Source organism: Rattus norvegicus, chromosome 6 (genome assembly GCF_021556685.1).
Source record: "Rattus norvegicus strain SHRSP/BbbUtx chromosome 6, alternate assembly SHRSP_T2T, whole genome shotgun sequence".
NCBI lineage: Eukaryota > Metazoa > Chordata > Mammalia > Rodentia > Muridae > Rattus > Rattus norvegicus.
The window spans coordinates 103,957,400-103,969,783 of NC_141539.1; the positions used below are offsets into that span (position 1 = coordinate 103,957,400).

The following is a 12,384-nucleotide window of genomic DNA, read 5'->3' on the forward strand; positions in this document are numbered from 1 at the left end:
CCGAAAAAAAACAAAAAACAAAACAAAAAAAAAAAACAAAAAACAAAAAAAAATGGCAAAAGTTTCTTTTTAAAAGCTAAATGGTATTATGTATGTGTTCCATTTTCTCTGTCCATCTTTTTAATTGAAATTATTGTGTGTATGATACATGTGTGTGGGCTGATATAGAGACCGGAGGCTAATGTCAGTTCTCCCCACCCGCAGACCACTTTTTGAGGTAGGGTCTTTCACTGAACCTGGAGCTCATCTTTTTATCAGACTGGCTGACTACTGAGCCCTGACTGTGCCTACTCCCACCCACCCAAGCTGGATTCAGATATTCAGAGCACTGTCTGGCCTTCATATGGGTGCTGAGGATTTGAATCAGTTCCTTACGCTTGCATAGCAAGCACATTGGTGCCATCTCTCTTTAGCCCCTTAATTGTGTTTTTCTTGCAGTTTTCTTGGTGTACAGTTAGGCTGGGTACATATTTTGAATATTCATCTTTCTTGATGTATGGTGCACAAATATTGTTTCTCCATCTGAAGGGGCTGACTGTCAGTTGTTTGATTTGCTGTACTGACCTTTTTAGTTTGATAGTGTTAGTTTTTCTTGCTTGTATTTTTAGGTTAATCCCTCAAAAAATTATTGTGACTAAGTGTATAATTCCCTTCATCCACCCCATGTTTAATACTGATAACTTTGGAGTTTCTGGTCCTAATGTTTAAATCTTTGATCCATTTTGAGTTGATTTTTGTAAATTATTAAATATAGCAGTATTTCTCCTAGCAATTTGGTTTATGTTATTTTATTTTATGTCAAGGCAATTACATGACCTAGAATCATAGAAAGAGAATAAAGGACCTTGTAAACTTAACTCTTTAGTTCAGATGTATTTTATATATAATTTCATACAGGAATATAAAAACTGCTAAATCCTTGAAAGTTTATATTGGAAAAAGATAGATCTTGTTTGTAAATGACATCATGTTACTGGTATCCAACTGAGTGTGAAGAATCTTACTACTTTCTAACCAAAAAGACAGAAGATTCTATGGCTTTAAGATATATGTCACCCTTAGTCCTCCTTGAGCTCTTCATTGGATTTTACTTTGAACTTTTTGGTTATTTTGAGACTGATTCTCAATTTGTGACTCAGGCTCAATCATAGCACCAGATCAGGTGCTCACAACTGTCTATCCAGGCCGGCCAGGCTCATAGGGATCCTCTTGAGGCTTTTAGTCTCAAGAGTTTACAGGCACGAGCCAGCCACCATGCCGAGCTTTATTTCTCTTTTGAACTCTTTTTTTTTTCTTTTTTCTTTTTTTCTTTTTTTTCTTTTCGGAGCTGGGGACCGAACCCAGGGCCTTGTGCTTGCTAGGCAAGCGCTCTACCACTGAGCTAAATCCCCAACCCGTCTTTTGATCTCTTGATCCTCCGCCATCACCTTCCAAGTGCTAGCGTGCACTATGGTGCCCAGCTAAATTTTTTAATGGAATTTTGCTTCCATTATTTATAAACTTATCTGGCATTATGTGTCTTAACATAATTTTAATGATGTGCAAATAGTAATAACTTCTTTGGAAAGCAATTATGTAATGACGTTATCTTATCTGAAACCTAAACTACATAGAATTTTAGATGACCTCACAAGACTGTGCTCTACTTAAAAAGTAAACCTGGGTTATTTGTACTGAGTTACTAGTGTGCTGTTGAGCTAATCAAGTTCAGTTTACTTCATATGTTTAAGAGTTTCTTTATAATGGTTTCCTAGCCTAGGGAGGCGTCTCAGTGGTTGAGAGCATGTACCACTCTTCCCAGTACCCATATCAGGTGGCTGACAACTGTCTGTAACTCCAGCTCCAAGAATCTGATGCCTCTGGCCTCCACAGAAACTGGCACACACGTGCATATACCCCACCCCCCCATACACATAGTTAAAAATGATAAAAATAAAAATCTTCAAAAAAGTTTTTACTTCTGTAACTTATGAACCAGCTTCCCAACCAGGACAGTATGCCTGTAGTCCACACATTTAGGAAAAGGAAGCAGGAAGACCAGTTGAAAGTCTGCCTCAGTTACATAGCAGCTCTAGGCTAGCCTAGGCTACCTGAAACCCTGTCTCAAAACAAAGGAACGAGAATTTTTTTAGTTGTATCTTGAAGATTAATTTTGTTTAAATTTGTGCCCCCCCTTTTTTTTTACTGAGTAATGATTTGAGTTAATACCTCTTATGACTAACTTCCCTGTATTTCAGTTTTTACTTGTATTTACTTTGTTTTGAATGTGGTTAGATCCTTGTTTTTTGTTTGTTTGTTTGTTTGTTTGTTTTGCGGGGAAGTGGGCGAGTCATTCATTGTTAAATGGTAGTCTGTGAAATGGAAACTTAAGCATTGACTTAAGTATTTGTTGAGTAAGTTAAGTCATGTGTGTTCAGGAGTGTCTAGGGCTTATGCATCCGAGGACATGATACACCCTTGGCAGATAACTAGGGTCTCTCTCTTATGTCAATATAGTCTTTTTGCAGTGGTCTTTTAAAAACAATGTTTCTGCCTCGCATGTGGCACACACCTATAAACCCAGCACCTGAGAAGTGGAGATGAGATGATTAGGACTGCAAGGTCACCATCAGTCACACAGGGAGTTCCAGACCAGCCTGAGCTACACACCCCCACACAATATTTTGTTTGGGGAGGGGTTCCCTGGCATTTGAACACAGAGTTGCATACATACTAAGGAAGAATTCTAGTGACTGAACTGTATACCTGACTCTTAGAGATGCCTTCCTACCTTAATAAGATTTTGTTTTCCTTTGAAATTGATAAATAGGCAAAACTTACATTAACTTTTGATTTTAAGTGTTCAGTTTAGTGAGTTTTAAAAATAGCTTATGTAGGGCTGAAGAGAAGGCTCAGTGGGTGAAGGTGCTTGCTGGTAAGCCTTTCAAACCCAGGTTTCATTTTTGGACCCACATAGTAGAAGGAGAGAACTGAGTCCCATGAACTATCAAGTAAGAGTTTCAGTCTCTCCACACCTTCTTTCAGTGCTTAGTACAGCTAGTCGTTTTAATTTTAATGGTTTTGTTGTTGTTTTAGTTTGGTTTCTATTGCTGGTAAATACAGTGACCAAAAACAGCCTAGTGGAAGAAAAGTTATATTGGTTCTAGGACTATGAACTCAGGGCCTCACTGTTTCATGGCAGGCACTTTACCAACTGAACCATCTCCCTTTGACTAGCTGCTTCCCCTTCCCCCTCCCCGCCATCATACACACATACAGACACACGCACGCCTGTACGCAGCCTCTGATAGCACCAAAAACAGGGTCTCATGTAGCCAAGGTTGGCCTGACCTGACACAGAGACCCATGCTGGCAATAAAAGCATCTGTCATTAAGCCCAGCATGATGGACTTTTTTTAAACTTGAGTTTGAGGTTTGTCTCTGCTATAGCCTGTTTTAGAGCTTCCATTTTCTTATTTATTCATTATTTCGTGTATGTATATGTTCCTTGTTATTTATGTCAGTTAATGGACATTTGTAGGTTCTCTGCTTTGGCTATGTTAATAACATCGCCATAGATGTTTTATACTATTGTACAGATTGTATATTGTGTAGGTGATATATGTTTTAGGTTTATACCTAAGAGTGGAACTGGTAAGATTGCAGCGTTGGTGTTTGCCTGCATATGTGTATATAAGAGTGGTGGATCCCGAAGAACTAGAGTTACCTGTGGGTGCTGGGGCTTTAACCTAGGTCTTCTGGAAGAACAGCCAGTAACAGCTGAGCCACCCTACCTCTCCAGCCCCACTACTTACCATTTTCAGTAACACTGATATATAGCACATCGATTTTAATTACTATCTGTCAGTGACTGGGATGATAGTAGTATGCATTTATAACTGCAAAAAATCCTATCTGCAAGACTGAATGTTAGGCTGAGTTAACCTTTCTTCTCACTTCTCCGTGGAAGACTGCGGATTTTTATACTTGGTTAGTTGCATGCTTTTACACTCAGTTAATTATTTCCTTTTCAGTTTTGCAGAATAAGAAAGCTAACCTGAATATTGGGGGGAAAGACAGAGAAGAGAAACAAGGATTGAAGACGAGGTTTTCCAGTTTGCATAATGTAAGTTCTTTTCGCTATTCTTGGCCTGAGTTCTGTATTAGCTGACAAAGCTGTTTCTATGGTAACATAGTCCAGCCTCTTAAAATGTCAGATGAATGCTGATCACTTAAAATGAGACTTTCCAGCTGCTGGTCAAAGGGCTTTACATGCCAGAAAAGAGAAGCGAAGATGAACAGGGTGGGGGGAGACAGGGTTAGACTCTACTTAGGGAGTGAACATATTCATGCATATGAAGTCTGTCTTTCCTGCCTCCCTCTGCCTAAAACTTAAGGTTATATAAGAAACAATTTTTCCCACTAAACTGCTTTGTTTTAGCTTTATACAAATGGTCGTTTTTGGGTATTGAGGTTTGCATTCGGCCATCTGTATCATTTGGTCATTGTAATTTCCATTTATCTGCAACAGTTCTACTTCTGTATGGATGGTTGTCCTTCAAAAATGCATCACAAATAACTATATCCTTATAACTTCCTTGTTTCTTATCACTCTGTTTTAGATGTCTGTATCCTCTTTGAACTTAAAATAGTCTTAGTTTAGTTGAACAGATATTTCTTGGACATTTTCTCTAGCACACATTTTACGCTAAGTACTAGACATGTAAAAATAAGACATATAAGGAAAATGTTTTCTAATGTATTAGAATCTGATGAGGAAAATAGTCGTTTAATTTCTTTTTCTGTCTCTCACTAAACTAAAACTTAGGAGAGAGAACTAAAATAGAATGTTAAGTTGATAATACTAGTTGCAGAAATCTACTGAGAATAAAAGACTAGATCCATGTAGACAAGTGTGATAATAGTCTAACCATGAGAATTCTGATGTAGATAATTATGTATAGCTTTCTTTTATGATTTGGCATAGTGAATAGATGTACTTTTTAAAATCCACTAATAATAAATGAAAAAAGTAAGAGTTCATTTTTGAAAATGTATAAACTCCTAGGTTTTTAAAATTAGCCATAGCAGTATAGTAACTCCTACATAAATTTATTCACTTATAATGAAAACATTAAATAAACTGTATCCAGTTTAATTTATACTTTTTATAATTATTATAATGTATAAAAGCTTAAGGATCACCTACTATAAATTTCATAGCTCTCATTTTAATGGGAAAGAAGACAATCTAATGGTATTGAGGTCATTATATGTAAAAGACTTTAAGTTTAGGTGGAGGATAATCTGTCTGTAAAAATATAATTTTAGTCATTGGTGTAATTCATATCTATTTTCCTGACTGTCGGCCTTGGTGCTTCTTCTAGAGCCTATGTAGGTGTTCACTGTATTACCTAGTTTGTCTTTTCTCCCTATTGCATTGTAAGGACATATGCAAGAAGGTTGACTAGTATTAGGAATACTGCCTGAAAACTTGGATTTTACTGAGTCAGCACTGTACTCTAAGCATACTTGCCGAAATGATGCTCAGCTCAGGGAGGCAGTAAGCTCATTAGTGTAAATATTTTTAAAGCCTGGGCAGAAGAAGCTAATTAAATTTAATGTGTGGGTTTGCACACATAAACAGCCTGCATATTTATGCCTAAGTGGGTTGATGAAAAGCTAGTACCATTGAATAAAATACGTTTTTATTTTAATTTTTGTTGGAGGACTCTTAATATAGAATCAAGTTAATATTAATAGTACTTATCTATATTTTATAACTTGCATACATTATGTTTTTTAAAACTAAGAGAAGTTCTGTGAAGTTAATCTTCTAAGTTACTCAGGTTGAGAGAAAAGCTGGCTGTCTTAAACAACAGGCTAGGAAACATGGTAGAGGGAAATGAAAGTCCAGTCTTCCTGTCTGTGTGCTCCTTCTGCTACACGTGCTATACCATTCCCTCTGAATGACTCCTTATGAGGTTCAGCTTCACTTTCTTCATGTATCGCCAGTTATAAGACTGATATTCTGTGTAGTCTTTTTCTCATCTATGTAGTTTTGTCCTTGGATACCTTTGCTGATAAACCTTATTGTTCTTTGGGCATCTTTTTCATTGCAAAAGCCACTTTAAAAAAAATAGTTTTACCCAGAAATACTTTTCTGTGTTTCAAGTTAGCCACTAAGATGGCTTGTGCTATGTACTAAATTATAATCAGCTGTTCTCACAGGTACTAACTCTGTGTTTTAATTAAGCATAAAGTTGAGATATTTAAAGTTGCTGTTGAAATGTCTATCCACAAAGCACCTATTCTCTACAAAACTTATAGCAAACCAATTCACTTTTCTCACTTTGCTAAACTTTTCAGTGTATCAGTTTTCTTAGCTGCAAGATCAAACAGTACGCTTCATAGTTTTGAGAGGCAACTTTAAAAAAAAATAGTCAATGTCCTCAACATTGGAGTCTGTATTAATAACTATATCAAGTACCTGATATTCTCTATATTGTGTAGAAATTGGAAATGGGCTATATAAAGTTTGTTTTTATATTACAATTCTTACACTTTTCCCTCCATCTTTCCCTCTTAGATTTGCCTCATGGATACATTTCATAGCATTATTATGTGATATGAGAAGTTATTTTTCTTTTTTGAAGTAACATGGATTTTATACTACAGAATCAAGAGAATTGGCTTTATAGGAAATTTTGATATATAAAAAGTGGTAGAGGTTTTTATAGATAACCATGACAACATCGTATATGAATGGGCATGTGACAGAGGAATCAGACAGCGGAATAAAAAATCTTGGTCTTGCATCACCAGAGGAACATCCGAAACACAGAGAGATGGCTGTTGACTGCCCTGGAGATTTGGGCACCAGACTGATGCCAGTGCGAAGAAGTGCACAGTTAGAGCGCATTCGACAGCAACAGGAGGATATGAGACGTAGGCGTGAAGAAGAAGGGAAAAAGCAAGAACTTGACCTAAATTCTTCCATGAGACTTAAGAAACTAGCTCAAATTCCTCCGAAGACTGGAATAGATAACCCTATATTTGACACAGAAGAAGGAATTGTTTTAGAAAGTCCTCACTATGCTGTGAAAATATTAGGTAAGTAATATAGCACAATATGTTTTGCTTTGGTGTTTTGCATACCCTGACGAAAATGTGTATGGGAAGGGCCAGATTTAAGAGAGTATAGCGCTGGAAAGTTGAGTTCAACACAAGTTCTTTATATTTTAGTCACATACAACACAAGCATTGGTTTAAATATTGTCCTAGTTTGTTTTCTATTGCTGTGATAAACACCAGGACTGAAGCAGCTGGGGAGAGACAGATTTATTTGGCTTGCATGTCCCAATCACAGTCTGTCATGGAGGAAAGTCAGGGCGGGAACCACAGAGAACAACTGCTTCCTGGCTTGCCTGCCATGACTTGCATGCTCAAATTGCCTTTTTTAACAGCCCAAGAGCAACTGCCCAGGGTGGCTGCTGTTCCTGAGGAGCACAACATACATCTGTTAGCTCAGAAAGGGAACCAGGACAGACCAAAGTCACGGTTACACCAATGTCCAATTTGGTGAGCCAGAGAGCTTTTAATTGGGGTTACTAACAGGACTGTGGGTGAAAGGTTACTTAACAAGCAGCAAAGAAAATGTTAAAGACCAGAACGTCTACCCCAGAGTGATAGCAGCTCCCAAACTGCCTGATCTTCTCCATGCAGTTGACAGATAGCTTGACAGTCTGATTTTTTTTTTCAGGCAGATTATCTCTTGTCCACCCCCAATAATTGTTTGGTCTTTTTTCACTGCTGGGTAGAGGCCCTGAATCTTTTAAGTTCCTGTTCTCCCTGACATATGTCTCTTTGATCTTCCTTTTCCTTCCCAGAGCAAACATTTCAATTTGGAAGGAGTATTGCAGTTCTGAGGAACATATTAGTGGTACTGCCCACCACAGTCTGGGCCCTCTCACCTCAGCCATTAATTAAGAAGATGCCCCCCAGATACACCTATGGACCAGTATGATAGAGGTGCTTCCTCACATTAGATTCATCCTGGATATCTAGGTTTATATCAAAACCAGCACAATTGACCCTTTGCCAACATGATATACAAATACTATTAAAATCATAACCTTTCCTTTCTTATTTGTCCTCAAGATATCACGTATATATTAATATCACAGTATGAGACAATCCAACTTTTAAATGTTCTATAGTCTTTAAAAATTCTTGAAATTTAAAAGCCCAAGTTCTTAACAATCCAAGTCTCTTAACTGTGTGCTCTTCTAAAACCAAAAAACAAGTTATATACTTTCTCATTTCAAAAGGGAAGAAACATTGAACAGTTTCAATGAAATCAAAGCAAAACTACAGACTCAATGGTAGCTTAGTGTCCAATATCTGGACTCCCCTATGATCTTCTGAGCACTAAAGGACTTTCTCAGCTCAGCTTCTTAGCTCTATCATTTGCAAAACATATATCTTGTCTCATAAGCTCAACTTGGTCCCACTCTACAAGTGCAGCTGGCCTTGGTAGTTACCCCATGGTACTGGTTGGCACCTCTCAGTATTCTGGGGTCTTCACACCAGTGGCTTCTCCGAGTCTCTTCAAGGATTCCAATCCTGCCACATGGTTCCAGGTCTCTCCACGACTTCTTCAATCTTGAAATGTGAGGTTAAGAGCACTGGCTGCTCTTCTAAAGGTCCTGAGTTCAATTCCCAGCAACTATCTTACAACCATCTGTAATGGGATCTGTTGCCCTCTTCTGGTGTGTCTGAAGACAGCTACAGTGCACTCCTATACATAAATAAATCTTTTATAAAAGAAGAAGAAGAGGAGGAGGAGGAAGAAAAGGTTTCTCCATCCACATTCTGTAAGCATTGGTCTTCTTACCCTCTGTTTCAAAAAAAAATCACTTACCAAGCAGGACATTTATACATTGTTGATTTCAGCTTCCAGCTTGAGATGTAGCCTTCGCTGGGACCACAGTTTCATTGTGTTCCCCTTGAAATAGTTGCCAGAAAAATCTCACTTTGGTGCTACTGGTCTCTTGTTAGTCACAGCTGATTTTTCAACCTTAGCCAACAAGTCGATTGTCTTCTTACACCAAACGTTTTGGTGATCCCGGTCTCAGGAATCACTGCTGATTCAGCAACCAGAAACCACAGACTCTTAATTTGGAACTATCATCAGAACATCCTGATAAAGTATTTGAGAGATTCTCAACATTCTCTTTACATGCCAGTCCTCCCTTGTTTACCTTTCCCTCAGCATTTTCTCTTCCAGTCTGCCACAGAACAGCCTGGTAAGCCCTAAGCACTCAATGACTTTTCCAGCCATAGGTTCCAGTTTTCACAGCTCTCTTGACCAAGTAATGTGGTCAGGTCTGTCACAGTAATACCAGCTTCTGGTACCACACTCTGTCCTAAGTTGCTTTCTTTTGCTGTGATAAACACAGTAACTGAAACTGACTTGGAGAAAAAGGATTTATTTAGCTTACATGTGCTGATCGTAGTCCATGATTGAGAGAAGTTAGGGGAGGAGCCATGGAAGAAAGCGACTCACCGGCATGCTCTTTGTGGCTTGCTCAGCTTGTTTTTAATACAGCCCTGGACCACCTGCCTGGGAGCGGCAGTGCCCACTCCAGTCTGTGGGAGGGTCTATGTCAGTGTTCAGAAGTATGCCCACAAGCCAGTGTGTTTTATACCAAGTCATTTTTTTTAATTAAACTACTAGAAAACAAAGTTGAATAATAATGAAGAGAATAACTACATCTTAAAACCTAGTTTTTAATAACTGTCAGATAAACAGGAATTGCTTGTGTAGGATCAATTTACTATCTCTAAATTCTGTTGCATGACAAAAATTGAAAACCTGGACCTAGGATATGATTTATATACAAAGTTCATTCTGTGTACAAATAACACGAGAATCCAAGGTTAAAAAACATTCTTATTAAAGATTCAAGCCTTTCTGTTAGCAGGCAGTGTGGATCTAATGAGACTGCTGAGGGATGGCAGATGCATATTCTCACACAGAGGATTTAATCAGCGAACAGTACTCCTGCACACACCGATCTTTACGGAGCTGTGCTAGAAGCCGAAGAAGTCATTTTGAGAAACTTCATTTTATATGTTAATTTGTGTTCACTTTAAGTTAGATGCTGTTTCTTGTAGTTACTGTTTTTAGATGTAGTAAAATATTTTTTCATTTTAGATGTAATAAAACACATTTTTACATCATTGTCATTTTACTGTTCCTGTGCCTGTTGAAACCTGTAGTCTAGGTACCTTAGCAAATCCCATTCCTATAATGATCCTGCTCAGAAAGCCTCTGTGGTCTCCATTTCAGAGATAAAGACAGTGTCCGTGCAGACATGTAACCCTAGCTGCCGGGAAACTGATGTGGGAAGATTGTGAGATCCAGACCAGCCAGGACAACATGCTGAGACCTGGTCTCACACAAAGCAACGAAAGAAATAACACTTGAATTTTAGTCCCATCACTTGCTTAAGACATCAAGCTAATACTTGGGAGGTCAGATTTGAATTCACACATCTAGAGTTGATACATGCTGCAACAAGTAGAGGTCTGAATAGGAAGTGACATCCAGCCTGCACTTCGCTTACCTGCTAGGGCTTAGGCCAACCCTAATTTGCCCATAAGCATCATATACACGCTACGTTTGTTCTCTCATGAGTCTTTTTATTCTAAATATAGAGCAGTTTCTATTGTATCTCATTTACTTTGGTAAATTTTGTGTAGAACGCATATTTAAAATGTCTGCTTCTGTTTTCAGAAATCATAAAAAATGTGTGTTAGACTTCTAGGACAGTATAAAGAGACAGATGCCAGAAACAGTCCATCTAACCTCAGCAGACAGAACTGTTTCATACTAAACTGGTGTCTGCAGGGGTATTCTGCAAAGAGGGGAGGGTTATAAACCCCAACTCTGGGTTTATAAGGGGGGACGGGGAGTATTGGGAATGGGAAGTTAAATACAGCTTTAGGGGGCTACATACAGTCTCTACTTCATAGAATTGTTAGACCAGACAAGGCCATTTTATCTTTCAGAACTGCCTTGCACCCAAACACTGGCCCCTCCCCTAAATCAGGATGCTGGTAACAGTGGGTGACTGAGTTAAGCAGTGGTGGTGAGGGGAAAGGGGCTAGAGTTTCAGCCTAGGGGTGGGGGATTTCAGCTAATCTTAGAAGAAGGGGAAGTTCCTTGGCCAGGGTCTGACAGTTTGTTCAAGGTTTATTCCAACAATGTGTTCAGAGATAGTAAAGCCTGCCGCATACCCTCAGATATAATTACAGTGGTAAAAATTCGTATTTAGTACTTTTATATGAAGGAAGTTTAGTGTTTCCCCTCCTAAGGGTTTTGTTAGAATATAAATGTTTCATTCCATTTCTTCTTGCTTACCCTTCTTTTCTTACCATTTCCCCCTCCCTCATTTAACCTGGATTAATCTGTTTTTTAATTCTTTTAAGAATAATGTGTTTGTCCATTGGCATTACTTGAAATCAGGCTATTTAAACTTTTTTCTGTTCCTGCTTATAAATTCCACTTCTACAAGTTTAAAAGACAGCTATTATTTCTTCCAATTTATAACCCACTATGATCTTCATTAATGCCTTCATGTGGCCTTTGAATTTAAGGCTGTTTTCTAAATTGAAATATAGTGCAGGTGTTAGTAATTTATTTCTTAGAAGATTTAATAAATCATAATTAAACTCATCATTTTGTGCAGGAAGTAAAAAATATCTCTAAAGAAGTATAATACTGTTAATCAAATACTTTTCTCTGCTAATAATCTGCTAACACATCAGACCACAACAGAAGTACTCCCTTAAAATTATGTGTCTGCTTGTCAGTATTTTAATTAATACACACGTGATGGGAGATGGCTTCAGCCTTATTCACAGCCAGAAGCAACAATGTTATTTTAAGTGAGAGAAGGGCAGGGCAACTCATTTATTTCTTTGAGAAGACACCTTCATTTTCCAAACGACACATCATTTATCTGTGAGTAGACAGCATTCCTTAAGATTATTTTTAATTATAGTATATGTAAATTTGACAATGTATAATAAAGGTTCAGTAAAGTGGAATGATACCAAAAATACTGAGAAGGGATAAATTGAATTTTGTTCAAAAGCAGCCAGAATTCTTAAATACATAAGTTGTAAGAATTTTAATTAAGATTTCCTTAAAATTGATGTACATTCAAAACCTTGCTTTATTAAAAATAAAATTGTTTTGTTCTCATTTATCATCAAAGTAAACTATTTTATAAAAGAAATCCTGGAAAAAAAAAGTGTAGGTTAGAGTAGAAAGAGATAGAACATGTAATTCTCAGGTATTTCTAGGCTATGTATTTCAGCTTTTGTTTGTTTTGT

The 12,384-nt window shown here is 37.7% G+C and overlaps 1 protein-coding gene across 5 annotated transcripts in view; it reads left to right on the forward strand.

The window, feature by feature from the left end:
• Pals1 (protein associated with LIN7 1, MAGUK p55 family member) overlaps nucleotides 1–12,384 on the forward strand; it is a 98,664-nt gene that overhangs the window by 42,258 nt on the left and 44,022 nt on the right. For 2 of the 5 annotated variants that reach the window (XM_087553269.1, XM_087553270.1), the window contains exons 2-3: nucleotides 4,014–4,105; nucleotides 6,569–7,092. In XM_087553269.1, the coding sequence (XP_087409395.1) occupies nucleotides 6,726–7,092 (367 nt within the window). In that variant the 5' untranslated portion in view covers nucleotides 4,014–4,105; nucleotides 6,569–6,725. 5 annotated transcript variants of the gene reach the window in all.